General features: G+C 47.0%; 11 protein-coding genes across 14 annotated transcripts; 6 read left to right on the forward strand and 5 right to left on the reverse strand.

Moving 5' to 3' along the window:
- Positions 1-268: 268 nt before the first annotated feature.
- On the reverse strand, positions 269-2,473 carry PV09_04480 (uncharacterized protein). Its single transcript, XM_016357831.1, has 3 exons — positions 1,893-2,473; positions 1,019-1,830; positions 269-968 (listed from the first exon to the last, which is right to left on the reverse strand). Exons 1-3 carry the CDS (start codon positions 2,355-2,357, stop codon positions 776-778), a joined length of 1,470 nt encoding a protein of 489 aa, XP_016214033.1. The 5' UTR covers positions 2,358-2,473; the 3' UTR covers positions 269-775.
- Positions 2,474-3,242: 769 nt separating this feature from the next.
- On the forward strand, positions 3,243-5,277 carry PV09_04481 (uncharacterized protein; the record flags this gene model as incomplete). Its single annotated transcript, XM_016357832.1, has 4 exons — positions 3,243-3,527; positions 3,579-3,961; positions 4,076-4,612; positions 4,952-5,277. The coding sequence occupies exons 1-4, from the start codon at positions 3,274-3,276 to the stop codon at positions 5,275-5,277; spliced, it is 1,500 nt and encodes a 499-aa protein (XP_016214034.1). The 5' UTR covers positions 3,243-3,273.
- Positions 5,278-7,755: 2,478 nt separating this feature from the next.
- PV09_04482 (uncharacterized protein) lies at positions 7,756-8,595 on the forward strand (the record flags this gene model as incomplete). Its single annotated transcript, XM_016357833.1, has 3 exons — positions 7,756-8,072; positions 8,114-8,241; positions 8,402-8,595. 3 exons carry the CDS (start codon positions 7,756-7,758, stop codon positions 8,593-8,595), a joined length of 639 nt encoding a protein of 212 aa, XP_016214035.1.
- Positions 8,596-9,505: 910 nt separating this feature from the next.
- Positions 9,506-11,698, reverse strand: PV09_04483 (uncharacterized protein). The gene has a single exon (XM_016357834.1). It carries the CDS (start codon positions 11,339-11,341, stop codon positions 9,725-9,727), a length of 1,617 nt encoding a protein of 538 aa, XP_016214036.1. The 5' UTR covers positions 11,342-11,698; the 3' UTR covers positions 9,506-9,724.
- Positions 11,699-11,973: 275 nt separating this feature from the next.
- Positions 11,974-16,001, forward strand: PV09_04484 (uncharacterized protein). Its single transcript, XM_016357835.1, has one exon. The coding sequence runs from the start codon at positions 12,197-12,199 to the stop codon at positions 15,479-15,481; it is 3,285 nt and encodes a 1,094-aa protein (XP_016214037.1). The 5' UTR covers positions 11,974-12,196; the 3' UTR covers positions 15,482-16,001.
- On the reverse strand, positions 15,433-17,701 carry PV09_04485 (uncharacterized protein). Its single transcript, XM_016357836.1, has 3 exons — positions 17,157-17,701; positions 16,362-17,094; positions 15,433-16,308 (listed from the first exon to the last, which is right to left on the reverse strand). The coding sequence occupies exons 1-3, from the start codon at positions 17,205-17,207 to the stop codon at positions 16,217-16,219; spliced, it is 876 nt and encodes a 291-aa protein (XP_016214038.1). The 5' UTR covers positions 17,208-17,701; the 3' UTR covers positions 15,433-16,216.
- Positions 17,702-17,876: 175 nt separating this feature from the next.
- PV09_04486 lies at positions 17,877-21,061 on the forward strand. Of its 4 annotated transcripts, none has more exons than XM_016357840.1 (4): positions 17,877-18,979; positions 19,072-19,915; positions 20,018-20,387; positions 20,441-21,061. In XM_016357840.1, the coding sequence occupies exons 1-4, from the start codon at positions 18,518-18,520 to the stop codon at positions 20,625-20,627; spliced, it is 1,863 nt and encodes a 620-aa protein (XP_016214042.1). In that variant the 5' UTR covers positions 17,877-18,517; the 3' UTR covers positions 20,628-21,061. The 4 variants fall into 4 exon arrangements, with proteins under 4 accessions (XP_016214042.1, XP_016214040.1, XP_016214041.1 ...); XM_016357838.1 differs by having other exon boundaries at positions 17,877-18,303; positions 18,443-18,979; positions 19,072-20,387; XM_016357839.1 differs by having other exon boundaries at positions 17,877-18,247; positions 18,443-18,979; positions 19,072-20,387.
- Positions 21,041-22,176, reverse strand: PV09_04487 (uncharacterized protein; the record flags this gene model as incomplete). Its single annotated transcript, XM_016357841.1, has 2 exons — positions 21,041-21,282; positions 21,345-22,176. 2 exons carry the CDS (start codon positions 22,174-22,176, stop codon positions 21,041-21,043), a joined length of 1,074 nt encoding a protein of 357 aa, XP_016214043.1.
- Positions 22,177-22,919: 743 nt separating this feature from the next.
- Positions 22,920-24,328, forward strand: PV09_04488 (uncharacterized protein). The gene is made up of 2 exons (XM_016357842.1): positions 22,920-23,285; positions 23,340-24,328. The coding sequence occupies exons 1-2, from the start codon at positions 23,192-23,194 to the stop codon at positions 24,158-24,160; spliced, it is 915 nt and encodes a 304-aa protein (XP_016214044.1). The 5' UTR covers positions 22,920-23,191; the 3' UTR covers positions 24,161-24,328.
- Positions 24,329-24,501: 173 nt separating this feature from the next.
- Positions 24,502-25,778, forward strand: PV09_04489 (uncharacterized protein). Its single transcript, XM_016357843.1, has 2 exons — positions 24,502-24,942; positions 24,993-25,778. Exons 1-2 carry the CDS (start codon positions 24,540-24,542, stop codon positions 25,475-25,477), a joined length of 888 nt encoding a protein of 295 aa, XP_016214045.1. The 5' UTR covers positions 24,502-24,539; the 3' UTR covers positions 25,478-25,778.
- On the reverse strand, positions 25,664-27,059 carry PV09_04490 (uncharacterized protein; the record flags this gene model as incomplete). Its single annotated transcript, XM_016357844.1, has 3 exons — positions 25,664-25,743; positions 25,793-26,762; positions 26,811-27,059. 3 exons carry the CDS (start codon positions 27,057-27,059, stop codon positions 25,664-25,666), a joined length of 1,299 nt encoding a protein of 432 aa, XP_016214046.1.
- Positions 27,060-27,061: the final 2 nt, after the last annotated feature.

Raw genomic sequence — 27,061 nt, forward strand, 5'->3', positions numbered from 1 at the left:
CAGTTTTGTAAAGTAAGTAAAACAAAATATATATCTTCAATATATAAGTTTTCTTCTATATAAATCTTACTAAGCTTCCGCCCTCCAATAGCATAGCTTAACAAGAATAATATAAACTTTAAGAGTATAAGAATATATTTAAATTAACTACTAGATAAAATAGATAGTTGAATTATAGAGAGCTATAATAAAAGTAGGGATAGGATATTTTTATAGATATAAGAAATTTAGTAATTATTCTGATTATAAATAATTAGACTAATTATAGGCTGTATTCTTGATTTGTCTATTTCCTTTAGGCGAATCACAACCCTTCGCTTATGTGAGTCGATCACCTTGATCATAAATAATCAATATAATCGCTTCTTTACGTGATTCCCATGTTACTCTGTAACAAAATAGCAGACGGCGTTTGTTGGATTTAAGTGCGCAACTCTGCTCTTTTTGCATTCATCTTCAACAATTCGCTGTGAACAATGGTGGAATTCGTTTTGCTCAAGAGTCGCCAGGAAAATTGGGGCCATGGGCGCAGCCTGCAAGGCTATCGAGATTTGACGCAAACGAAGTCTAACGCTTTTATGATTGGAGTACGGTGTGACTACGGTCCACAATCCATAGTCGAGCATCAGCACTTGATTCTATGCTATCGGTACGTACCGCAATGCTGTAAACATGAAATCTACGGCGCCTTCGCTACAGTAATAAATCAACAATGCCGTTAATTCTACCCGTGCGGGTGGCGTTTAGCAATTGCAGTTTGACTTGCGCTATATGCCTACCCGCGCTCGCTCCCTCGAAGTCGTACGGCCTGACCATATTTCTGTAGTTTCGTAATGAGCTGATCGCCTTGTTTCAACACATCGTTATACTGCTTGTTTTTATCGTCTGGTCGGTTTGTTTCAATGATCTCATTGACACGATCAATTCTACAGGAGACGCGATCGGTGGCAATGAAATTGCTCAAATCCCTGGATAGACGTTAGCGACCCTCAGCACAATGATACAGGCTAAAATATACTTGTCCAAGAATTCCACGCTAACTCCAAAGTCCGTTGCCATACTTCTCAATCCTACGACACGATATGACTGCAAAAGCTGTTGGTAGCCACGTAATCGCATCTCGCGCACATACCAGTGCCTATGCTCGTAAAGATACCGATCCTGACTGAGGAACCTTTCTTCTACGGTCCCAAGCGCTACGAAGAATGAGCGGTAGTTACCAGCATATAAGCTATTGACCAGGCTTGCCAGCGGCATGAAATCAACGTCCATTTCAGTTTCGTTTGCCTTGTCTGTGCCGATTGCCGTGAGATTTACAGCCGTAGGTGCGGGTGTAGAGGTACTCAACACATCTCCCATCTCTTCATCACCAGCTGCAGGACCAGCGGACATTGCACCGGTGAGGGCAGAGAGCTTGTCTTCACCTTCGCCAAGGATAGCTTTGATTTCTGGAGCGTCTACGACCTTGGCCTTGAAGTCCACCCTCTTGAGTGCTACGGAACCAGCGAGCACAGCATACACAACTAGACTTGAATAGTTGCAAAGTTCATAACTGGTAAAAGTGGACAAGCTGTCAAGAAGCAGAGGCGCGGCGATATTGTAAGAGCGGACGGTCAACGAGTGCAAACCGGTATAGGCCTTAAGCCTGTTGCGGCGATCCCAGTCTCCACCACTTTCGACAAGGGCGGATGCCCTCTCAATGGCCCTTTTGGTAAAGATGCGATCGTTGAAAAAGAGACCTATGCGAACGAGAGCGAGGACAATATCAATCTTGGTGCCTAAGATGCTTGTCTTTTCGAAGACAGCTTCGTATGCGGCTATTGCCTTATCCTGTTTGTCACATCAGAATTTAATTACAAATTTGGAAATATTGAAATCTGTTGCATATGCACCTTGTCGCCAATTTTTGTGTAGTACTCAGCCCGTTTCCCCCGTGCAGTCTGTATCTCGGTTTCGCCAGCTTTTTCGACGGCCTCATCCTCCTCCCGCTGAATTTTTTTCAGCTCTTCTTCATTCTCCTCCTGAAGCTCCTCAAAAAGGACGTCGTCCCAGTTCAAGTTGATACCAGCTTCCCAACTGGGTCTTCTGGTTGCCAGCATCTGCGTTGCAGAGCTGCTCGTTCGTCTTAGTATCTGCTTGGGTGCATCTGTCGTACCCTCACTGGAGACATTCAACACGCCTTCGGTAGGATGTGCAAGGTACCGATATAATGGAGCCATTCGTTGCTCTTCGATGGCATTTTTGAGTGCTGCTAGTGAAGTCTGGCGGGAACGCGACGACGCGTGCGGGTTGGTAATGGTAAAGATATGTTGTGCAAGTGAGAGATCGGGATATTTAACAAACTGTGGCTCGCCCATGATGAGGATGGACAGAAGAGTGCGGTGAAGGAAAGGTATTGTACAGATTTATGAGTTCGGTGTGAGACTTCAGATTGGCTGATACTGCACCTGACGCTAGGTGTGGATAGTGTTCGTGCTGGAGTCATGGGGATTCTTGGACACGAGCTTTGACATCCTATTTACGTCCTCAGGCTGCAACATGCGACGCACCTTTCCTGACGCCTCTGGTGCCTCTCGACCTCTTCCTATCAATTTTGAACGTCTTCAATTATGTTTTAATTGAACAAATCAAATCTGGAAGTTCTATATGTTCACTAGTTCTATGAAGACACTACACTTTTTTACATGATGTGCAAGGCACTGAACTCAAATAACTCGGATTTCGCCTAGTAAGAGGTTCTTTTTCCCATCATCAGCCTCACATGGTCGTAATGCAAACATGCCGTGAACGATTGAGCCGTGTCTTCATTTGAAAACCATATGTTGATTTCGATTCGTTTCATAATATGCCTCACTCTGGCGGATTTCGACTTGTGTGGATCCATTCATTTGTCCGGAAAACGAAGTCCATATCAAGAGTATTAGCACGCTCTTTAAGAGCATTTCGAAAGTAAAAATGACTTAAAACTGATATGTTGCGTTAGCAATGGATACCCATTGGAGGCACTGTATTCAGTGTGTGTATATATCACAAGACTAGAGACCAATTTTTGGACCGGAACACCTATAGCCTAATACGGTAGCCAGATGAGAGTTTCGCGGAGTACGTTAGTCGAGCAGTCGAATTCGGAATTCCACGCCTAACTATCCGACCGCTCAACAAGAAGTCAAAACCACGCTCTGCTTTCGTGGGTTTCACAATTTGTGGACTTGGTCAATTTACTGCCATCCTACTGAATCATCGTTTTTATTACGCTATTTTGCCTTGCCCATCATGACAACTTCTATGGACTTGCGTTCCATTTTCCCTTTCGATAATGGGCAAGAGCATCCAGATTTCATGAAATATACTATTGACAGTGGTAAGCCCATGAAGGTTATTAATATTGGTGCAAGATATACTGGCGTTGTGGCATGCATTAGAATCCCCCGCAAATTCGCGAACATTGAGTTTAAATGCTACGAAAAGAATCACGATGTTGACGGCACTTGGCTGGATAATACGTATCCTGGTGTTGCCTACGACGTGTAAGCAATACACTCTGGTTCCTTCAAGCAAGTGTGCTGAAGGGACGATAGACCATCCCACGAGTATCAGACTGCATTCGAAACGAACCCAAATTGGACGCAGTGCTATTCTACAGGTAATGAGATTTGGAAATATTTCAAACATATTGCAGTCAAGTATGATGCGGAAAAATATATCACGTTTAACACGAAGATGATTGAAGGTCGTTGGCAGGGGGACAAAAAATTGTGGAAAATAACACTCAAGAATGTCAAAACTGGAGAGGTTTTCACTGACGTATGCAATGTGCTTTTTGGATGCGTTGGTAACCTCAACAGACCGCACCTTGCCGACATTCCAGGTCGAGATACATTCAAAGGAAGCTTGATCCATCCCGCTCGGTGGAATCACAATGTTGACATCAAAGGTAAAAAGGTGGCTGTCATTGTCAATGGTAGTTCTGCTCTTCAAATAATCCCCACAATCTACTAGCACGTTGAGAGTCTGGACAATTATGTTCGTTCTCGTACATGAATCACTTCTGGCTTCGGTGGCGACCTTGTTCCAGTTGAAGGTGTACACGAGACGCGTGGGGCAGGAGGTGTGAATTTCAGATATTCTGATGAAGACACAGCCAAGTTTCAAAACAAAAAAGAGTACTATAAGAGCTATGAACGCACTTTAAGAGATGCGTTGGCATGCCTCCACTTGATCACATTCAAGGGATCACCGCTCGCGATGGGAGCACAGAAGGCTACAGCTGAGATGATGCGTTTAAAGAGCGTGAAGGACCCTTCTGTTGCAGAAGCAATTATACCTGATTGGGCAATTGGATGCAGAAGACTTACGCCAGGGACGCCGTATATCGAGGCACTCTGCGAAGAAAAGCGTCAACTGATCAAGGAACCTATAGAGTGCTTTGATGCATCTGGGATCATAACCAAGGAGGGAACCCATCGGCGATACGACGTCATAATACTTGCCAGTGGCTACGAGATTACATACCAAGACTTTCCATTGTACGGGAGAAATGGTGTCAACCTCAACGATATATTTGAGCAGGCGCCTGAATCCTATTTGGGAGTTTGTCCGCCTGAGATGCCCAGTACGCAATCTTTTGTTTAATTTGGTTCTTTACTAACAGTAGGAGCAAGAATACTGCGTCCCGGTTGCTCCTACGGGATTGTGACAACAGGCACCTTCCTCCCTGTCTTGGAATACGCCACTACCTTTGTAATGTCTTGTATTGAAAAGATGCAACGCGAGCGCATTAATTCGATGATACCTAAGCTTAAGGCCATAAAAGCATATTCGAGGCAATGTCAAAGATAATTTCAGGAAACAGTCTATAGTGATCAATGTCGTACTTGGATGCGTGGATGCAAAACTGACCCTGATCGTATCATTGCCATCTATCCGGGAAGTGACTTACACTTTCGCAAAGTTCTTGGAAATCCAAGATGGGAGGACTTCGACTACGAGCTGATGGATGAGGAGGAGCCTTTCGCGTTCTTTGGAAATGGAATGACTGAGCAAGATATGGACATGAAGGGGAACTTTGCACCGTACATGGATATCGAGGCTGAATATCCTGAGTTACGAGAATTCTTTGGAAAAGAGGAGAATACGAAAGAACATGCTAGTCTGAAATCTGCAGTGATATCCAGTGATAACGCGGATCCAAAAAAGATGCTAGAAACGGATGGGATCATGACCACACAGATTGACTTCATTAAAAGTTCGCACAGTGGCATAAATTTCCTGCAATAAGTTGATATCGAGATAAGGATTTTAATTGGTGTCTCGCATTGAAGAGCATATTTAACTCTATATTTCAATAACGTCGTGTCATTCTGCTTGCTTGGATGTTTAATAATCTCTTCGTATGCTTACTATTGCGACGCTTGAATGTGTCCAAATCTTTTGTTAATAGGCTTTTGGTCTGTTAGCCATAAATATATTTCCAAATGTGTATCCGTCATAAAATGTTGGTTTCCCCCCGGATTCGGCAATTGCTATGGTAGTTAATTTGAAGAGACACAAAAAAAAATTGCAGACTGAACACATAGATAGCAAGAATCGGTAAATATACTCTTAAATTTCTCTGAAGACGGCGTTGCACTTATCAGTTGAACGAGTAGAGGATGATTTCTCCGTATATATCCTATTTACATGGGACTTTCAAAATGATATCTAGCATCGCTAATTTGAACTCATTTTCCCCACGCCAAACATGCCTAGATTGAATATATGAATATTTCATAATCCACTTAGAATAGTGTGGTTTTCTGGGCTGCCAGATTTTCTCATCGCTTTTCTAAAAGTATTCGAACCAAGTGTTCATACTAATTTAGCCATGAATGCAGAGACCTTCGATCTAAAATTAATGCGAGTATGCGTTGTGTTTTAGGTGACCATATACTCAAGGCCAAATATATTCGGTAATGATAAAGTGGTCATCTTTCTCTCCAAAACTTACGAGACGCAGTAGGTAGCGAAAGGTATATGTGGATTCCTAGCCTTAAGAAATTGGACGAACGGGACATCTTCCTTGTAATGAGTGCGGGATTTTGTTGCTTCCAAAAGTTGACAAAATTTGAGCCAGCTCAAAAGGCGTTCAACCATGACTAAGGCCGGCGAAAATGCCGTATATGTTCATAATTTGTGCTGTACACGGAGATACGCACAGAACTTCATACCACCAAAGATCAGAATCAGGCAGCATGTGTCCATGCTGTTTAATAGATGAGCGATCTACTAAGATCGTATAAATGCAAAGTCTACGACGAGTTCAGCAAACGGCTTTCACGTCATTTCGGAGACTTTCCATGGCCTTAGAGGGGTGTTTGTCACGTAAATGCCTCACCGGAAACAACTGGAATAAGTATGAAGAAATTCACGGGCAGGTATGTGTACTTTCTCTGAATTTCATATTGGATTCATCGGGTCATGGAATGGTATCATGCAGCTATATTAGGACCTTGCCATGCACAGCTTTAAGTCCTCCAGAAGCAATGATAAACTGGGAGGATCGCAGCTTCTCAATAATCCTTCGTCCGATGTATGAGTGGCAATACGCTATTAAAATTGCGCTAGCCATCATACTTTCGGCGACTACTCAAATATCTATGATTTACTGAGAAATTCAGCGGCTCTTGTTGAAACACTGTCCCCCCTGGCGCTTTCACACGAATTTATCATCACATTTACCAGTAGCTTGTATCTAGAGCGGGCGACGCAAGAATTAATTTGAGAGCCCAGTGAGTCTTTTACTAATCTATACTCCAAATTTGAAGAAAATTCTGTGATTTTTGACAGTCCATATTATTTTCACAAATGTGGTCAGTATTCGAAAAAATAAAGTCGCCAAGGAAGCGAACTCAGCCGTGAGATAGAGTAAAATCAAGGATACTTTAATCTACAGACGTGTGGAATTATGTTTTATATTTTGAACGATCCACGAAATGAATCTGACGATATGTCCATCTCATTTCGCGTATACACAACAAAATGTTCAAGAGGACGAGAAGCAACCAAGACGACGCACGTTTAGATCGCCTTGTAATTTCACAAAAGTGTTTGGCCCTGAGGCTGAAACATGAATATCAGATGCTTCTAAATGCCAAGCTACAAGTTTACAGACCTTTCCTCATTCATGACTAGATCCGTCTTGTAAAAGTTGAATGTTTCAGCAACTATACACCAATTCCACTTGTACTCGTTGCCGTACACAAATTATGCTGTAATTATATAACTAGCGAAACTAACAACATTCCCTCCAGGGGCCTACACAATCTCAACTTAAAAAGAGCTGTGCTATCGGAAGCCCTATTTCCATTCTCGACCCCTCATCGAATGAAGCTTAGCGGGAAAAAGTCACACGGCTGAACTTGAACCAGTAATCACTTTCCAGGTCCTGCCAAAAGCTTAACTTAGAATAGGGACGCAGGCTGTCCAGGTAAGTTTTTGACAAAGAGTCGCGGATGAGCATTGCCCGCGTAGTGTGTCGGGAGATAGAAACAGCAACAACCGTTGAAAGATGTTTACGAGGAATAATGGAACCTTTCGTGCGTGGAAATTTCCTGATTTTCCTTAAAATTGCGAGTGGCATGGCCGTGTACATTTAATAATATTCTGTGGGCTTCCAGAAATGGAGTTTCCTTCTCACTTACTCGATCTCAGCTATTTGTCGATTTTCCGCAGCACCACTTTGACTTTTGCTGTTACTGAGATAATCATCTAATCGTCATGGGCTCCGAACCAGGTTCAATTACCATGTTCGACTCTGAAAGGTCGGGCAAAGTACTTTCAATAACAGGTACCGCTAGCGGCATGGGCCTTCAAACTGCTAAGTTTCTTGCATCGAAGGGATGCAAGTTGTGTATTGCCGACATCCAAGAACGAGTGCTCAAGAAAGCCAAAGCTGACATAGAAGCAAACAACGGTGCCGGGACATGCATTGCAGTCAAAACAGATGTCCGCTCGCAGTCCCAAGTTGATCCTGGAGAAGTCAAGCATGGGAGACTTTTGGTCACATTCATTATTGTTCGAACTTCGCTGCTGCTGTTGGCAAAGATATTTGCATCAAGCCAACATAGGAGATCAGTACTGAAGACTGGCAATTTGTGCTTGATGTAAATTTGACAGGCATGACGAATCGTCTGCGCGCGCAGATACCGAATCTCAAGAATGGTGCCGCAATTGTGAATTTTGCCTCCGTATCTGGCCAGCGAGGTTTGCTCTCAATGGAGCATATTGCGCAAGCAGACATGGTGTAATTGGATTACGCAAATGCACAGCAAAAGAATTAGGACCAAAGGGTATTCGTTTGAACATTGTTTATGAACGGTCCAGACGCTCAGAAGACATTGATTGGACGCTAATAGTCTACTAGCTGGTCCAGTCAACACGTTCATGATGCGCGAGACCGATAATACAGGCCACATCGATATGAACTTTGCCAGCTTGCTGGCTTTGAACGGAGTCGGTGAAGTGCAAGATTTTGCAAATCTTATCGAATTCTTACTATCTGACAAGAGCTGTTTCATAACAGGCGGTACCATCAGTATTAACGGAGGCTGGATCTAAGAATTGAAAACATCACTACGTTGACGTTGTTCGCAATGCCGGAATATATTCAAATGATCATACTAGCCGCGTCAAGACTGTAATATTATCTTTGTTCTTTCTCGATGACGCTGCCGTGATCAAGTCCTATAGCAATTATTTGACTGTTAGTTTCGTTCCTGTTGGATTCATAGCATTGTTCACAAATATAATGACAGAAATATTGTAGGCTCTTGGTAGATGATAATACATTTAACCTAGTATGTTGCAAAAACATTTAGCTAGAGTTTCCGTACATGGAAAGGTTGCGGAAGTGGAACCGCAGGGCAGCTATGAGCGAGTATAGGATATGATAAGTTGCCTAAGATATCAACGATGTTTTCAGAGAGGCAATCGAGGGGTCATATATTAAATACCGAAGCTACAGTTGAATGAGAAGAACTCGGCATGAGAGGGTGAGTAGGCTGGATGCTAGGGCACAGGAGTTTGCACAAGAGGACAAAGGTATAACATGTACTTGTTGTATGCTTAGACGATGCCACCACCAGTGCGGTGCGAGTTTCAGCGCAGCAGATCTCTCAAGTTAAAATGTACCTTACGCAGGGACACGACGATTGAGCTGCTGACTTGATAAGGGTATCCTAAAGAATCGATGCACGATGCTGACACATACAGATGGAGTTGTGAAAGGCTTTGAAAGCTCTGTGCAGAATTTTGCATGTTAAAAATATATGAGAGCATAAAATGCAAATGTGCAATGTTCATTTGCACGTGGACGATGTCTTCAGAGACGATTCAAGTAGGGACGATGTCGAAGTTTTGGAAGCGAGGAGCATTTTATCAACGCGAAAGTGTTTGTTCACTTAACTTCTTGCAGAATGTTGTGCTGCTGTTTCTACTCCAAGTCGTTTGTCGATCTTCGATCTGATTTCGAGCAGCTGATTCACGTTGAATCGTGTAAATTTGCACAATCATTGCCCTAGAACTATGACTGAAGAGAGCTATAAATAAGCGATGCTTTTCGTGTTTCAGTCTACCATTCTTGCCTTGGCATTACCACTAACAGAAGGATAAATCAACGCTTTGCAGACCTGGCTGATAATGTAGCCGGCCAACGCATCTATCGCTCTCAAACTTATTTGCGAGCCCTTTACTGCAGCAACGGGTCCCTAAAGTGCTTCTGCTGGTTGGCTCTTTCATTTATTCTTGCCTGGAATTTTTTCTGTTCCCTATCCGCTCGTTTCTTTTCCTTGATCTCCTGGTTTTTCAACTGCTTCTTTGCAGCGTCATCGAGCCCAGCTACACCGAGAGCTTCATTTCTTAGAATGAGCTCGTGAGCCCTGCCACGTTCACGTTCACGGGCAGCCTCACTTGGTCGTAATTCACGTTCGTCATTATTGCTCTCGGTAAGTAGTCGATGCTGACGCTCCTCTGGCGTTGGGTAGTTACGTAAATTTTGGCGCCATATCCTATTCAGGGATCTGTGACCAGCAGTTCGGCCAGAGGGGAGATGTAATTCGAAGTCATCATAGTAGACTGCGGTGGGACCATGATGTGCGTGACTATGGAAGCCGTCTGTCTCGCGGTGACGACTGCTTGTCGTGGAGCTGTGATGCTTATTCTGCCGTAGTCGACGCTTGACCTCTTCCCGCTGTTCATCCACATAGACCCGCCCAAGCTCTTCGGTGGGTACAGACGAGGCGGTTGAATCGGTCTCCCATCCGTCGCCCTCTTCCATTTCATCATCACATTTGGCTTCACGTCGAGCACCAAGTTTAACGCCACCGCCAGTTGCCGTTCCATTGTCGAGTAATTCGTCATCTTCGCCGTCCTCAGTGTCCCAGTCATCGTCAGAATATGTGCTTCTGAAGTCGTAGAATTGACCAATCTCCAGTTGTGCGTCTTCCGTCTCGTAGGCAATTTTGCAGTGATCCGTGTCCCTCATGTGCGTCTTGATACCGTCTTCTGACCATTTAAGACGGCCGCAGTACAAACACTGGTGTTCCTCATTCACTTTAGTGTTAAGGTACCGGATTAAGCCTTCCATATCAACAATGTAATTTGGCTCAGGTAGGAAGAGACCATGGGATTTGATCATGTGGTCAAGAAGTTCGGGAACTGATTCAAAGTCGTACTGCGAGCAGAACAAACATTCCCTGAGAGGATCACGCTTCCGGATACGACCATTGACTGGAGTGTTGTTGGTGCTTGGCGAGAGTGGGTGATCTGGACGTGTATCCTCACCAACAGCGGAGTGATGTGGGCGTGATGGCCGCCTCGAAATTGGTTCGGGGTTGTCTTCTAGAGAGGAATCTTTGATGCCTTCAATGACGTCCTGGAAGTCATCCTCGGCTTCGCTGTCCACATCACCTCTAGATGAGATGGCAGGATCTCCCAAAGAGAACGTAGAACTCATTAGGGACTTCGAGTCATCCTCTTTCTTGCCCAACTTTGTAGCCTTGACGGCATTTGATTTGTGTTTCTGGCTTGACAAGTGGTTGAGATACGCATTTTCGGAATAGAACGTTTTCCTGCATGGATCGCAGTGCCTCTCGAAGGAGGCACGGGCAGCGGTAGCGGCAGCGGTTGCACGATTAGCAAGCACCTTCTCGTTGAAGACCTCAGACGACAGGGGTGGAAGCGAGGCAACTCGTCTCTTCAGATTGTACCTATGCCAGTCGCTTTGCATATGGGTTCGCTGCAAGTCGCTGGACTTGAAAGCAACCTGGCAGGTGTTACAGGTAAATGGGTGGGTGCTACCATTCATCTTTCACGTAGTCAGTGTCAAGACTACAATAGACAACAATTCTGCGCGACCTGATGTATATGAAGATTCAAGGATGAAGGGTCGCAGCGGGTAGGGGAAATATGAGTGCCGTCGGCGTGTGCAAAATATTGGTCTGTGTCTGCGACAAGTGGGGCGCCGAGTTGGGACTGTATACGCACAACAGTCACAGGCAAGACGCGGCGAATACTCGGAACACGGGCTGAAGAGCAGCAGGGTAGTCCCTCGTGTTTTACGGATATGATGGATTTTGCCACGAATCTGTAGGTAATGCGTACCGAGAAACGAGAGGTTGTTCGCCTTGCAGCCGTAATGCCGAAGAGCGACAGAGGAGGGACGCCGTACTTTTTGCAGCTGAGCCAATGTCGTCACAGGGCGAATTTTTTGTTATCTGACCCTACATTGACTTAGTCTGACGCCCAAAGACTTATCGATTGCAACTCGATGGGCATTTGCCGCTTGTGTCGGCCGCCACCAGCCACCTTTGGCTGCACATGCTCAGCCTCACTTGGAGGTGCAAGTATTTTGAACTCACTTCGTGTGAGTCCGCTGTATCGCCAGTTTCCTGGCGCACGACAAGTTATGTTTCTGCACGTTTTAATCTGCGCGCTACACTTCACCCTCTCCTCTGTACAGCCCCCTTTCTATGGCGTCGAGCGTATGAACGTATTTCAGACGTAGAAAGAAAATCGCATGGACTTTTAAGCTCTGTTCCCGCCAGATTCGTGCTACCCAAGATGCTACGCTGATGTGACAGCCTCATCTCAACGACGCACCGCTAGATACTTCCTTAATCGACTTGCCAGTTTCGACCACCCGTTGCCCTTTCAATCTTGGATGGCTGCCATGCAGGAATCGCCGCTTGATCTTAAGCTCTGGCATAAAGTTTTTGGAGCGTTGGGAGTCATCCCACGTAGCAACGTGTTGGTGGAACGTAAGCAAAAGAGCAGGCTAGTTGCATTCCACCTCCTTCTTCAATGTTTCGCTTTGCAAATACGGTACGGATGCGAGAACAAAGATTGCAAAACACTCGGCTGTTTCAGTTGCCGCAGACGAAACACGAGCGAGCCTGTTCGACGACCTACATTGCTTGCTGCGAGAAATCAGGCGTTCGTTCTTGCAAGTACTGATGATCCACTGTCGTATCTCTGCCCAAATCCGTTGCGAACAGATATCGATGGTGACGAGAGAGTTGACACAAATTTAGTAAGAGCTTATGTTCTGTCTTTGCAAAATGGAGACGACGCCATGAGGGCTTCTCAGGCTGCAATCCAAGGACAAAAGCGCGGGGATGATCCTACGTCTTCTCCTAGTAGGAATGGACAGTGCGATGACTCGAGCGAAGACAAGCATGCAAAGACAAACACAACTCAGACGAAGGTAGACAGGGCTAGCCTGGTTCAGAACCTGTTCAACACGAACAAGATGGCATACTGGTTCGACTCACAGTGCAACACAAGAGACAACTCGAAATCGAAAGACCTTGACGTGATGGTTTTTACGGAGTTGTCTCGTGAACTGGCGATGGCCATCGCCACGGCACTGACAAGGATATCTGGCAGTTATCGAGACAGGTTCGCATCAATTACTGACTTGGTGGTTCGTTCCATTCGATACAATTTCTCCTCGCCAAGTCGTCTTCTAGAGCAATGGTCCTCGCCCGGCCCGCAAATTCCTATAGCGTCGCTGAGTAGAATGCCCTTCAAAGAGGTTCTCGATACAGATGGTAATGTCATCAATTCCATTGTTGCCATGGATAAACCACATGAACATCTGCGGCATTGGACTGCGCTTCCGGCTGCATTTGAGGAGATGCTCACCGCAATGTGGAATGCTTTGGACGCTCTGCTTGTTCCGCCTCCTCGGATTGCTGGCTCGAAGAACAACACATTGGGAACTGCCTATGTTTCAGACGACCAGGCAGCCCGAATGATCTTCATCGCAATTTTGCTCCTGATAGTTTCAATTCCGAAATCAGATTCCACAACGCTAAGCTTAATTCTTGCGAAACGCAGCTTGGGTGGAAGTGTCGTGGGATATTCTTCGGAGACCGAATTCAACGATACTGTCCATATGCGGAACAATGTTGTCTTAGTTTCCGACGCGTTCGAGTATCCTCTTTCAACGCGCTTAGCTGAGAAGGTAGTTGCTGCCCTCGCAGTGAGACGCTCATATTGGTGTGCATTACGGGTTGAGGGCTCTGAGGTATTCCCCGTCATGTATCTTGTTATGGCATACATGAACCGGTTAGTATTTGAAGCGATTTCTCCAGATGATGGACAAGGCACATGGCGATTTGAAGTTCAGCGTCTCCACCGGGTCGGACGCAGTCCTGGACCGATATTGTTGGAGTGGTTGAAAACAGTCTTCCGGATAGGATGGAAAGGTGAACATGTCGTTGATCGATGGAAAGGTGCAGGCTCGGCGCTCGAAATCATGAACGACCTGTATCAGATGTACAATTCGGATCCAAAGGGATGGGTTCCGGACGACTCGCACTTCGTCATACCATTGCTCGGCGCACACCTTAAACCACACAAGATCGTTCCTGATTATCTGGCATGGATGGCAGCAAACCCACCGGGGAGCAAGCGCTACAAGAACGAGCGCCACCTTTTGCAATTCCCTTTCCTGTTTGAGCCGATGCGAAGGATGCACAATTTCCGTCTTATGCTTTACCATCAAATGCACCATGAATGGCGAAGATCCCGCGCTGTTCGTGAGCTTCACAACCATTTCTCATGGCTTATCACCCCGGGCTCGTCCGACTACCGGTGTATAGACGAGAGATGTAACCATGCTATGTGTGAGCGTTTACGTTTTCAGAACCGACAGCCTATTCTCTCGGATGACGCTCGTCACGGTTCTATTCGGCGTCTACCTAGCCATTTCTGGAACAGAGATTTGTATCTACGCAACAGGTTGGACACGTCACGTGCAAAATTCCTCATTTTGGATATTGAGCGACAAAGTATATTGGAGAGTACCTTCGATCAGCTATGGGGCCGAGAACATCGTGAGCTACTCAAGCCGTTGAAAATTGTCATGCGTATGGATGGTAAGGATGAGGATGCTGCGGACCACGGCGGGGTTTCTCAGGAATTCTTCAGGCTTGTTCTGGCAAAGGCCTTCGAGCCGGAATATGGGCTCTTTGTTGTCACGGAGGAGCAAACGAAGATGAACTGGTTTAAGCCATTAAGTCTCGAGCCCCTGCAAACATACGAGCTTCTGGGTTTACTCTTTGGTATGGCCGTGTACAATGGCATAACATTACCCGTAAATCTCCCTTTTGCAATGTATCAAGTCCTGTGTGGTCGCGGACCTTTTGAGCAGTTCGTGTTACAGGATGCTTGGCCATCATTGCATAAGTCATTCCAGCAACTTACAGACTGGAGGGAAGAAGATGGAGACGTGGAAGAAATCTTCGCGCGAGACTATGCATTTTCGTTTGAGGCGAATGGGCAAACATATACCATTGATATGCTCAATGATGATTCGACTTTGGTAGACCGGCTCTTCTATTCTGAGGATTCTGAACAGAGCATCTTCACCGACATGAGGAGATCGCTGACACCAGTCACGTACAGCAATCGCATCGACTTTATCAGTGACTACAAAAAGTGGCTTGTTTTCAACTCGGTTAGACCTCAACTTGAGGCATTTGTGAAAGGATTCAGACATATCATCTCGATAACATTCACATCGTTCATAACATCGCCCACTCTCCAACGCTTTGTTGAGGGCACGAGACAGATTGACGCTTCGCTCCTTAAGGCCGCAACTTCTTATGCGATAACATCCCCGGAGACTGAGCCAAGTTATTCAGACGAGTATTCATCTGCACATCCCACAATTCAGCATTTCTGGTCCGTGGTCATGAATTATGATCAGGTACAGCTGCAGAAACTGCTCACATTCGTAACGGCAAGTGACAGGGTGCCAGTCCAGGGATACAGAGCCATAGGATTCTCGATCGAAAAGCATGGTGACGTAAATATGCTACCTACGAGCAGTACTTGCTTTGGGAAATTGTTTTTGCCGCCGTATGAAAGTGAGGAGGCAGTTTCGAGGATGTTGGGCATTGCCATCGAGGAAGGAACATCAGGCTTTGGTTTTATGTGATGACTCGATTTCTTTTCAACCGCAGATCTAATCAACTAATGACGGCCCTCCTCGTCGAGGGCCAAACCATCCCTGTATCAAAATTGTGCTCTTCGATGCTGCCAGATTTGTCCTGTGTCGAGAATCGACTGAACTACTTGATCATGGGGATCTTTTTTGGCACGGAACTGATCTACGGATTATGGAGCACTGTAATGGAATCTACTTATTGAATGCATTTATGCAAATCTTGGACAGGTGTGGCAACGATACAGATGCGAGTAGCAGAGAAAGAAATATTTTAATACTTGCCATGATTAGTTCTTGATATGGGAAAAGGTACGAATGACGGATATGCGTAAAACTCCGCACGGGAGATGCTATATCAAAGTAAGAACCGATCCATAAGACACGGGGCTACTTCTCTGGGGAAAAGAAAGTATTTTAATTGGCTTGCGGTCAGCTGAAGAAGCTGCAAGTGAGCATTGGCTCGTTATTAAAGTCTAAGGCTATAAGAATAAATCAGCCACATTATTCATGATTCATTAGCCACATGATACGGGTATCACTTCTTTCAGTGGCCCTCAATTCAAACCCGCTGGAGATTTTGTCATGTGCTTTATGTGCCTCATCCTTTGCCAGAATTCAGTCTTGGGAAGAGTCAGCCTGACGAGCTCCGTACATGTTGTCAATGATGGAATGTGCACGACGCAGCGTGCTATTCGTTCAAACGGGAAGCATTTGCGTTGTAATCGTTTAGTTATCGTCGTCTTGTTCGATATGCTCATAACGATGTTTAGTCCTCAACGGATCGCTCCTCATAGGCTTGCCGCTGCCCGTAAAGCCAACTACGAGTAGATCAGTATCTTCAACTTCAGATTAAACGTCAATAAGACTGTACCTCTAGCATTAACACCTTCTCCTGTCCTGAACATACTGTCTTTCTTACTTAGCTTACCCTTGACTGCCATTTTGTTGTTGAATGCCTTCCAATCGTTGGCGCTCTTCTCATATGTCTTGTTGTTCTTCAGTTTCTTTGGCATTTTGGCTGGTTTTGGTGGACCATCGCTTGCTTTGCTAGGCTCCTTGCGTGCCTGAGCCAGCTCAGGGTTAACATTTGCCGCGGCCGAGTATGTGTGTGTCGCAGACTGTGTAGGTGGTTCATCTGCCTTGCGTTTGACCTGCTGAGGCGCAACAGGAGCATTTAGGGGTTTGAGATCAGCCGAACCCAGCGTGGGTGTGTCTGGCCAGCCATCAAACTTGATAGTAAACTTAGGATCCTTGGACGAGCCGGTAACGGCGAGAATTCGAGCGGTATAAAACTTGCCCTTGTATCGCGCCTGGACCTTCTCATTCACATGGTATGTGCGTGGCGGCTCTGGCGTGTCTGCGGAGGGTTGGTTCGAGGGCGGCTTTCGATTGGAACCTTGGTACGCAGGGTGATTCTCGACGGACCATTTCGGTGGCGAGTCAGCAGCTGGTGGTGGAGGCGGAGGTGCTGTGGACTGCGCTTTAGGCTGCAACTTAGCAAGCTCTACTTCGTACTCTTGAATACCGCTCTCGACGATTGTCTTGAGCTCGATGAACTCAGCGTTGTCTGGGTTTAGTGCCAACTGCTCATCGATGGTCTCGAGCTGCGACACAGGTCAGTACGGACCAGAGGAAAATTGGCTAGAGATAGATAGAACTTGCGTACCTGATCGCGCCATTCCTTGAGTTGGCTCTCCAGCTCAGCAACAGAGCTCATGATGGCTCCTCGCGACTTTCTCGTCTCGAAAAGGCCGTCTTGGAACGTGGCTGGCTTTTGTGGTGGACACGGCTCGTGCCTTGCTCGCTCACTCGCTGCGTGGGGGTGCGCAAAGTGCAAAGTGCGAGAGCATACGTACCTTGTTTTCCCTGCGACGTCTTGGATCGGTGGACGTGGATGCACTCCGGGGGCGTGTTGTCTGCGACGGGTCCAAGGCAAGACGCTTGAGGCGTTTTGCAGGCGACAGGAGCCTGGCACGGGTCGTTCTTTCTGCCTTGGTGCCCGACACAGGGCCAGGCAACCATTGGAGACATGCGCTCACGTGAGCCACTCGAGGCGAGTTGCGACTGTGAGTGCTCAAAGCGGCTGAGTGGGGTGGCCGTTACTGGTCTCGACGCGGACGGAGCTGGGCGGCGCCGCTTTGTGGCCCCAGACGCTCCCAACCTCACTGCGCTCAACCACAGGCTCACTTCCCGTGTTCGAGCTCGAGATTTGGGACCTTGCTGAAAACACGACCTGGCTCTCGATCGCTGGAGCGATACCTTGTGTGGACACCGGCTGCCTCCCCACTCCGCCTCTGCACGGCCTGACAATGGTCCAGCCGCTGCGAACCCTTGCTGCCGTCACAATAGTTCCTCCGACCGCCGCTTACAAATCGTCTCCGACCATCTGCCCTCCAGCGACCATCTTCTTCTCCAGCCTTCTGCCGCCTCTTGACTAGGCCAATCACTCGCCGAGAAACAACCGCAGATTGGCCTTGAGTCTGTCGCTGCTTTGTGCACCTGGTCCCTGCTGCTACCGCCGGACAGGGCAAAGCGCGCAATCTTCACCAGGTCCATCTGTCATCATCCATTTGCTCAACTCTTTTGCCCGCTTCTGTCTTCGTACCTTTTCTCACACTTTCGGCCCATCCGTCCTGGGACGCCTTCCACAATCTTTCGCCTTCGTACTACAACCATCGTCCTTGTTTGGTAGCGCAACTCGTCTTTGCGTTTTCGCTGCGGGGTAGCGGTGACCACGACTGCGGGATTCGTCCGGAGGTAAGCCCGATTCCCCCGTCAAGACCTCGTCGTCTGATTTGACTCGGCTTCGCCTGGTACGTTTTGACTTCGATGCAATTGATCCGTACGGCACAAATTCTTTCCTGATATCATTGCCGCCTTTACCCTTCATCTCTCAGGCGCAGCATGTCCGCATGAGAGAAGTACTAACATACGTCTGTCCCTCGTCCCTAGAAAGACTCTGCGCGCGCTCACAAGTTTTGCCACCATCCGCAGCTACGCTCCACACATCATATCTCACCTCCCGCCATGACGGCTTCCAACGGCCAATTCACGTCCTATTTGGACTCAAATCAACAGGATCTGCTCACTGCTGCCCTTAACTCCAACAGCGCGCTGAGTTCCGGCGGCGTGAATCAGCAATTCGGCAACGATGCGCTACAGACGTTCTTCGATAGCATGGACCCGTCGCTATTTCTCAACACGAACAATTTGGCCATGCCGGATTTCAACAACTTTGGCTCCATTGAAGACAGCCCTTACCTGGAAAATTTCGGTGACGATGCCAACTTCGACTTTAACAAAGACGGTCGGATGATCGGCAATCTTCCAGGTGATGACGATGATGACGATGAAGATCACCTACACGACAAAAGAAAAAGTCCTGAAGGCGAAAAGGAAGACAATGAAAATGCCGGCAAACGACGAGAAGGCGAGGTCAAGGAAGCGAAGAAGCCTGGTCGCAAGCCACTCACATCTGAGCCAACCAATGTAAGCAATGTAGCCTTTCATCACTGGTGTCGAGCAAGATTCCGATCTCATCTCAGCCTGAGGCGTGACGGGCGCTAATTTTTTTTTTTCAGAAACGGAAAGCACAGAATCGGGCTGCGCAACGGGCATTTAGAGAGCGTAAAGAAAAGCATCTCAGGGACTTGGAGACAAAAGTCGCAGACCTAGAGAAGGCCTCAGAAGCTGCCAATCATGAGAACGGTCTTCTTCGTGCGCAGGTAGAAAGATTACAAATTGAACTACGAGAATACAGGAGGAGACTTTCTATGAGCACTGGATTGATGAGTCGGTCACAACCCATGGGCGGCAGCATGTTCCTCCCAGGCTCTGTCAGCACAGTTTCAAACAGTAGCTTCCAATTTGAGTTCCCTAAGTTTGGCAGCTTACCTGGAGGCATATTCGGAAACAGCACATCTGGTACAAAGGACGCGATCAACGGCAACAGCAAACCTTCAAATGGTGTACTAGCTCGCAACGGATCAAGTACAAGCAGTATGAGCCCAAGAAGTCAGTTACCCGGGAGTGGATCATTGTCTTCAAGAAGCTCACCGCAAACCAATGGTTCGACAACCTCCAATGTCGAAGCTTCTGACCGATCAAACAAGTCAGTATCCAGCATTTTTACTCCAGCTGCTTTCAATGATTCTTCGGCCCTGAGTTTCGATAACTGGGTGACGACAACCACGAGCGCTGAACCCGAGAGTACAGCTAGCGTCCAGCAAAATCCGTCGCGCATTTTTCAGTTCAACAATAGCAGCAATAATTCCACCGCATCGCCCGGTTCTACTTCATCCGCTTCTCAATATGGAGGAGCTGCAAACTCATCTTGTGGTACATCGCCCGAGCCTAGCCACAACTCTCCCAAGAATAATACGCTCGATACAATATCCGAGTGTAAGACAGTTCAAACATCAGAAGGTGAGATTTCCTTCTGCGAAAAACTCAACATGGCTTGTGGCAATATTCGCAACCCGATACCGCGCAGCAAATCACAGCAATCTGACGGCATCAAATCAATAGGTGCCAATGTGCAACAATCGACCGAAAAGACATCTGCGACTAAAGACAGCGACTTCAATTACTTCGCCGCGATGGCGAATCAGAATGGAGGTGGATTTGATCCCCAGCTGTTTGATACTTATAGGGAGCCGCAAAATGCCATTGTGGGTGACGGTGATTTTACTGGCGGTTTTTTCAATGATGCAATGCCTGCAAGCGACTTCGCTGGCCCATTTGACTGGGCGAACATCACCGCTCCGACCGGCCTCACGCCATTCCTGCCAAAGACGAATCCGCTCGAGGTCGCTGATGCATTGCAAGCAGGCGGAGATGACGAGGAAGTCGTCCCAGCCGATGAGCCTGGCTCATTGATGACTTGCCACAAGATCTGGTATGTTTTTATTGCCTACGTTATACTACGCCTCGATAATAATCATTCATTAGGGACAAGCTTCAAGAGCGACCTGACTTCAAGGATGGTAGCCTTGATATAGACGGTTTGTGCTCGGAGCTTAGAGCGAAGGCACGCTGCTCCGAAAGTGGTGTAGTTATTGACCAGAAGGATGTTGATAGCGCCCTTAAGCGCTTGTCTCCATCTACTGCTGGCAGTGGCGCTGCTCCGCCGGCTTAAATGAGCACACTCCTTTTTGACCATTCTTTGCACACGCTAGGGCGTACGGTTACCAATAAATAGGCGAGAGCCTGATCACGCACGGATGGAATGAACGCATAGTAGCTACGGCTTCTGTCATTAACGACGAACGCGATGAACGCGATTTCGAATAATGGAGTTGGTGGTTTGGCTGAAATGAAATCACTTTCAATGTTGTGACATCCTCACTCTAGATACGGTGAGGATTTGTAAATATCAAATGATATGATAAGAACTTTGATGCTTACATCATGGATTCGTTTTTAATATTGCTCTATACATTGCACGCTAACTATTGCAACTCTGTCGTGCCATAGAGGACTAGTTTTAGCATTGCAAATTCCAGCAGGGTATGAAACGCTCACATTCATTACACTACATGGCTTGTACGATTAAATCCTGCTCGTCGATACCAGGGCGTTGGCACCTGCGGTCAAACGTGCGACAGCACCGTTTACCATGTCGTCAACGATCTCTTTAGCTGACAGCTCCTTGTTTACAACGGCAGATACCTTGCCCATCAAAAAGGGGTGAGCTTCATCTTCAAGTGCCTCCATCTTCTTTGGGTTGGTTTCAAAGTCGTGCATTACAGGGAGGATACCCTTGCTTGTGAGTTCCCTAATCTCAGCTTGTCCTATCAAATCCCGTTAGCGCTGTCCTTGAGAGGCCAAACACCTGACAATGATTTTGACATACTGTTCGTCTCCCAATCGTTGATGTACGGGCTATTGCGCACGCGCAATGGGCGGCCTGAGAAGATGATGGTCCTGATGTTGTCGTCGAAGCCCGCGGTCTCGACAGCCTTCTTATGTGCCCTGCTGGCCTTGGATTCTTTGCACAGCACGAAGCGAGTTCCAACCCAGACAGCTTCCGCTCCCATAACAAGGGCAGCGGCCAGGGTTTCACCGTTTGAGATGCCGCCTGCGGCAATGACTTTGACTGGTTTTCCAGTGAACTTGGACGTTTTCTGCTTGCAGATTCGAACGACCTCGGGGATTATCACGGAGAGTGGAACATCACCGGTATGGCCTCCTCCTTCGCCTCCTTGAGCGCAGATGATATCGGCACCGCGATCAAGTGCCTTCTGAACATGCTTAGGGTGACCGACCATGTTCATGTATAGGATGCCGTGCTTATGAAGCTTATCGACAGCTTCTTGTGGTGGAATACCAATTGCGCAGACGAACAACTTTGTTCCGGTTTCAATCATCACGTCAATGAGCTCCATGAGCTTGCCCTTGTTGTAGTCGTAATTCGTCTTGCGGGCATTTCCACCAATCTGGGGGATCAGAAGGTCGACGCCAAATGGCGCATTCTTGTCAATAAGGTACGACTTGAGTTCCTCAATCTCCTCGCGAAGCATCTGAGGCGTATAACCGTTACCACCGATAACACCCAGACCTCCAGCGTTCGTTACGGCCGCCGCTAATTCAGCGCCTGACGTGCTCCCCATGCCAGCAAGCAAGATTGGGTGCTTGATCCCAAAAAAGTCTGTAAGAGTGGTTCTGATCTGTTGTGGTGAGGCCATGGCTGCGATGTTAAATGTTCAGCCACAAAAAGATTTCCTTTGCAGACTGGTTTCTTTTTCTTTGCACGTTCAATGAAAAAGAAAATATAAATACCAGACGAAAGGACTCTCACAACGAAAGCGAAGATCGCACAATAAATCAGGCTGCGGTGCAAGCGTTATACATGTTTACCCAAAAGGAACAACCGAGGATCCCTCGGCCAACACAATGCGGAGAATCGAGTCATCTTACTAGGTTTCAAGAAACCCCAGCGGTGCATCAGCCACGAGCCCAGCCTACATTTTGTATTCTGGCAAATTTGACCGACTTTGAATATTGTGGAAAATCAAAGCTGATCGGCGAAGTTGAGTCATGATACATGTAATAGCGGCTTGGAACTTGCGTTCGGCTCTGTCGCTATCTGATTCGTCTTAGTCGTGTAACATGGCTTCAAGAGAGGTTTTTAATTGCATTATATTTCAAAAGTTTCTTTATTCCCCTGATTTAAACGTTTCGCAAGGTCCTGTTAAACTAAGCCTGCGTGGGGCTGTAAACTTGCACGATAAGCAGCACATTTGTCTAGGCACGAGAGATGACAATAAAAGTCTTGGCCGTCATGAACATTTTCAACACAATGCACCTGATCAAAAATGTACTGAAAAGCGTAGCGGTGCCATCTCGAATATAACATTAACAGTAATCGGAGAATGCGTCATGTTTGGGTACGTTACAGGAGTCCTGGAATGTCGAGGAAGCAATGCGGGGCAACTGGATCATCGCTGCAGATACGATGTTGACCTTCGCCCTCCTTTAGCCATTCTGAAATGGGCTAACAACACGAGCGAAGTGGGAGGAGACAGTTGGTATTAGCCGAACAACTCGCGCCCGGGGTATATCATTCTAGCTTTCGCGCATGTACACTCTGCTTAATCCTGCTGACCTACCACAAAATATCATCGCAGACACCCCCCCAAGCTTACCTGCTTACACATAGCCATCCAGCAATTCATTTTGGAAGACCAGCGGAACAAGACCATGCCTGTCCCATACAAGAACATTGGTCCCGTAAATCCCGCGGATGAGGTTGACCTGTCGAAGTTGAAGGACAAGAACGTCATTGTTACTGGCGGTAAGCCTCGGCATCTGTACAGTCCAGGTTGCCGCGACTGAACTACACATATAGGTAGCTCTGGCCTTGGGTCTGCATATGTGCAAGCTTTTCTATCCGCTGGTGCCTATGTGACGAATGCAGATGTCCAGGAACCGGTCAATTACTCTCCACCCTCGGAGGGCAAATATCAATACGTTCGGTGCGACGTAACAAAATTCAAGGACCAGGTCAATGCTTTCAAATCTGCGCTCAAATTATCACCAACGGGGAGAATCGATGTGGTTGTAGCAAATGCTGGAATATCAGGACTAGATCCTGTCTTCACACTTTCTGACACTGCTGACCCTGAAGAGCCAGATCTCAAGATCTTGAATGTTGACCTCATCGGTGTCCTATGGACTGCAAAGTGCGCCATGCACTATTGGCAATTTGATTCCCGGCCTCCACAAGAAAAGTGCTTCATAATCAAGTCCAGTCTCGCAGGCTACCTAGCGGTTCCTGCCGCAACCTTGTATTCTGTTTCCAAATATGGTGTCAGAGGCCTTATGGTTCAGATGCGCATGGCAGATCGTTGTAGGGTCAACGTGATTGCGCCGTGGTTCATCAGCACCGACATAATGAGCGATGCAGTCAAAGAGAGAATCGGAGCCAGCTTAAAGAGCATGAAAAGCGACTGGGCTGAAGTAGAAGATGCTGCAAAGGCTGTTATGAAGGTTGCTACTGATGAGAACATCAATGGCCGCGCATTAGCAATTGTCCCGAGAATGGACGTTGAAGAAGGGTATATGGACTGCGAAGCGGACCAGTATCCTGAGGGCACCTTGTTACACAAATGGTCAAATTTCTTTGATAGTGGCTTCAACCATCGGACGCTTCCTAAGGAAAAGCAGTAGATTACGGAATTCAAATAAGTATATACAAAGATACAGCATCTTACTCGAACATCTTCAGAGGAGATGAATTATCAAATATCATTGAGGTAATGCGCTTAATGCAAGTTTCTGTAACTAGTGCACGAAGATGATGTCAAAAAATAGCTTATCGGAAAATGAATAAATAAGTACAATGCAATACAAAATACGAAATGGTCAAAACTTAGATATTTTTATGTTTAGTAATGTCCAACTAGGCTAATGAAGCAAATATCAGCGGGACGAAAGGGATGGATCTCGGTGGTCCACTAGAGCATGGTCGCAAACACCTGTCTCAAGCCAATCAAGGTCTCTTTGCTTGAGTGTGAAAGCATCGACAACTCCACCAACGAGCAGCACAATGTCGTTCCCAACTCTGCCGCGTGGAGCAGCCTACCTAAAATTATTCAATCCGCAAAAGCGAAATGCATTAAGCTTGGGTGTGTTACGGGATTTGAAGTCACAACTGACGCAGTACAATACTGGCGCGAGCGGCGAGCTAATGATGCTTCCAAGGAGAGAGAGCGCTGCAGGCAGAGAATTGCCGCAGTGGCTAACCTCCCCTGACGAATGGCAGAAGGAAAGATCCCAGCTGCCCAAGGTTCTGGTTTTGCGATCTGAAGGTCCCGTTTTCTCTAGTGGACATGACTTGAGAGAGATGAGAGAGCTGGGGCGACAAGGAACCCAAGAGACATTCTCTCTGTGCGCTGAAATCATGGGCATGATAAAATCATGTCCTACACCAGTTGTGTGCCCAATACAAGGTAACAGTGTTCATGCCATAGTTAAAAGCAAGCATTAACGTGAGGTAAAGGCCTTGCGAGCGCTGCAGGGTTTCAACTGGCTATGTGCACTGACTACCCTATTGCACTGGCTGATACGAAATTTCAGCTACCTGGGATGACTATAGGACTTCCTTGTACAAGCCCAGCGACCGTCGTGTCTCGTAAAATACCACCCAGTCTTGCTTACAGAATGTTTGCGACTGGAGATGCCATGCGTGCCGACCAACTTCAAGGGGCGGTGGATGTTGTGCCTGTTCCTGAACATGCAGAAAGTACCGACACGAGAACGAAAGCCTTCGAGCAGAGGGTATTACAAGTAGTGGAAAGACTTGTCGACCTTCCAGCACAGCCACAAGCTTTTGGCAAATGGGCATTCTGGACGCAGCTGACAATTACGGATAGTTCAGAGATGGAGTGGGCAGGACAAATGATGGTGAAGCATTCCGCTGGAGACGACGCAAAGGAAGGTATTTCTGCATTTCTTGAAAAACGAAGACCGAAATTTCAGACCTGAAACCCGTGGGATCTTCTTCCTTTTGCGCTGCCTGTCACTCCATACAAATTCCCCCAACCTAGAGTCTGTATCGTGAGGGTGTTGTATTCGCATGCTTTAGAAAGACTGACCCGAAAACACCGATATGCAAAAATTATGATGCAAGGCAAGTTCGGCCATCAAAATCAATGACCTCCATCTTCTTTATCACCAATCTAAGCTTTTGGACGTCGAAACAGGATTGGAAAAGGCTATAGAGTTTGCAAGGCCATCTAATTCGCGACACACTGGATAGCGTCAATATTAAATCCAAAGTTGAACACATTGGATACTTACGTTTCTCCGCGATGCCGCAATTACTCCCATTGACTTGACCGGAGATCTGCAACGGTAGTGCTGGCGTAATTTTTTTGCCTGCTGCACGCTCCTTGCGAACATGCTCTCGAATCACAGAGTGCAACTCCTCCTGGCTCCGGCTTAACGATCTGCTCCCGCCTATCGCTTTGATCTCCTGGTATTCGACTTCAAGAGCCTTGACCAGGGCTTCAAATTCGCTCTCTAGGTTTGATATGAGACTTTCCATTCCATTTATGGTATCTCTATGTGTAGACATGTAAAGTGTTCGTCGAATTGAGCTTCGCGTAGCGGATATTGGCTCGACAACTGTCATGTGCCACAGTGGTGCTCCTCCGACAGTCGTAAGCGCAGAGACTGGGCTTGGAAAGTATATCCTGCTTTGCTTAGGTACTGAATGAGAAATTCTCTTCAAGCTGTCCAAGAACGAATTCGAACTTGTGTCCAATTGCGGCACTCCGGAGTGCTCCAGCAGAGCATTCACTTGCTTCCAGTTAAAGTTCGCCTCCTTTTGCCAGAAAGCGAGATATGAAGAAGACTTGGAAGCGTTTGAATGCAACGCGAATGCGTTTAGGCCTTGCGTTGGTGGATCGAAGACGTCCCAGTCTGCATCGAAATTGATGAACACGAACCCGTTCGGATCCGTGCGAACCCAAATCTGGAATAAGCCATTGTCTTCTTTCTTGAAGCCTGGGACCTGGTCGAACTGGGGGGCTTTCGTAAGGTTTCCTTTGGTGTCGTAACTCCAACCATGGTATTTGCATCCGAGAACAAGCGATGAGCCCATGACTTTTCTGGTAACGTTGTATGCACGATGTCGACACACATTGTGGAAACCGCGTAATATTCTGTCCTTTCCGAGAATGAGAAAGAATGGAAAATCTGCAATCGTGAATGATAAGTAGTCTCCCGGCTTTTGAAAGTGGCTCAAGTGGGTGATGCAGAGCCAGGTCTATATCGTTCAGTTTGATACAAAGAAAGGTACGCGAGGAGAACTTACTTGACTGAATATGGCTCGCCGTTCTAGTTCAAAAGTGCCGTCATCTGTAAACCACCCATCCGGCGCGTCGTTGACTTTAGCTACTGTCAGATCAAGGCCAATGTCCTTCGGAACGGAAGTGTCTGGCACTAGAGTCTGATTTGATACTGGCGAAGCCCTTCGTTGACTAAACACCCATAAAACTGGAATCGTAATAAAAGACAAGGTCAACACAGTGGCAACGCCCAAATTAATATCAGTAACATCCATTG

Source organism: Verruconis gallopava (assembly GCF_000836295.1).
Source record: "Verruconis gallopava strain CBS 43764 unplaced genomic scaffold supercont1.13, whole genome shotgun sequence".
Lineage (NCBI taxonomy): Eukaryota > Fungi > Ascomycota > Dothideomycetes > Venturiales > Sympoventuriaceae > Verruconis > Verruconis gallopava.

Coding starts and splice junctions, on each gene's coding strand:
- PV09_04480 (XM_016357831.1), bottom strand. CDS start 2,357: ATGGGCGAGCCACAGTTTGTTAAATATCCCGATCTCTCACTTGCACAA. Junction 1,831..1,892: donor ACACAAAAATTGGCGACAAG/GTGCATATGCAA, acceptor TGTGACAAACAG/GATAAGGCAATAGCCGCATA. Junction 969..1,018: donor AGCGTGGAATTCTTGGACAA/GTATATTTTAGC, acceptor ACGTCTATCCAG/GGATTTGAGCAATTTCATTG.
- PV09_04484 (XM_016357835.1), top strand. CDS start 12,197: ATGGCTGCCATGCAGGAATCGCCGCTTGATCTTAAGCTCTGGCATAAA.
- PV09_04489 (XM_016357843.1), top strand. CDS start 24,540: ATGTCGTTCCCAACTCTGCCGCGTGGAGCAGCCTACCTAAAATTATTC. Junction 24,943..24,992: donor AGTTGTGTGCCCAATACAAG/GTAACAGTGTTC, acceptor CGTGAGGTAAAG/GCCTTGCGAGCGCTGCAGGG.
- PV09_04488 (XM_016357842.1), top strand. CDS start 23,192: ATGCCTGTCCCATACAAGAACATTGGTCCCGTAAATCCCGCGGATGAG. Junction 23,286..23,339: donor GAACGTCATTGTTACTGGCG/GTAAGCCTCGGC, acceptor CTACACATATAG/GTAGCTCTGGCCTTGGGTCT.
- PV09_04483 (XM_016357834.1), bottom strand. CDS start 11,341: ATGAATGGTAGCACCCACCCATTTACCTGTAACACCTGCCAGGTTGCT.
- PV09_04485 (XM_016357836.1), bottom strand. CDS start 17,207: ATGAGCTCTGTTGCTGAGCTGGAGAGCCAACTCAAGGAATGGCGCGAT. Junction 17,095..17,156: donor TCAAGGAATGGCGCGATCAG/GTACGCAAGTTC, acceptor CCTGTGTCGCAG/CTCGAGACCATCGATGAGCA. Junction 16,309..16,361: donor AGAAGGTGTTAATGCTAGAG/GTACAGTCTTAT, acceptor ATCTACTCGTAG/TTGGCTTTACGGGCAGCGGC.
- PV09_04486 (XM_016357837.1), top strand. CDS start 18,518: ATGACGGCTTCCAACGGCCAATTCACGTCCTATTTGGACTCAAATCAA. Junction 18,980..19,071: donor TCACATCTGAGCCAACCAAT/GTAAGCAATGTA, acceptor TTTTTTTTTCAG/AAACGGAAAGCACAGAATCG. Junction 20,388..20,440: donor ATGACTTGCCACAAGATCTG/GTATGTTTTTAT, acceptor ATCATTCATTAG/GGACAAGCTTCAAGAGCGAC.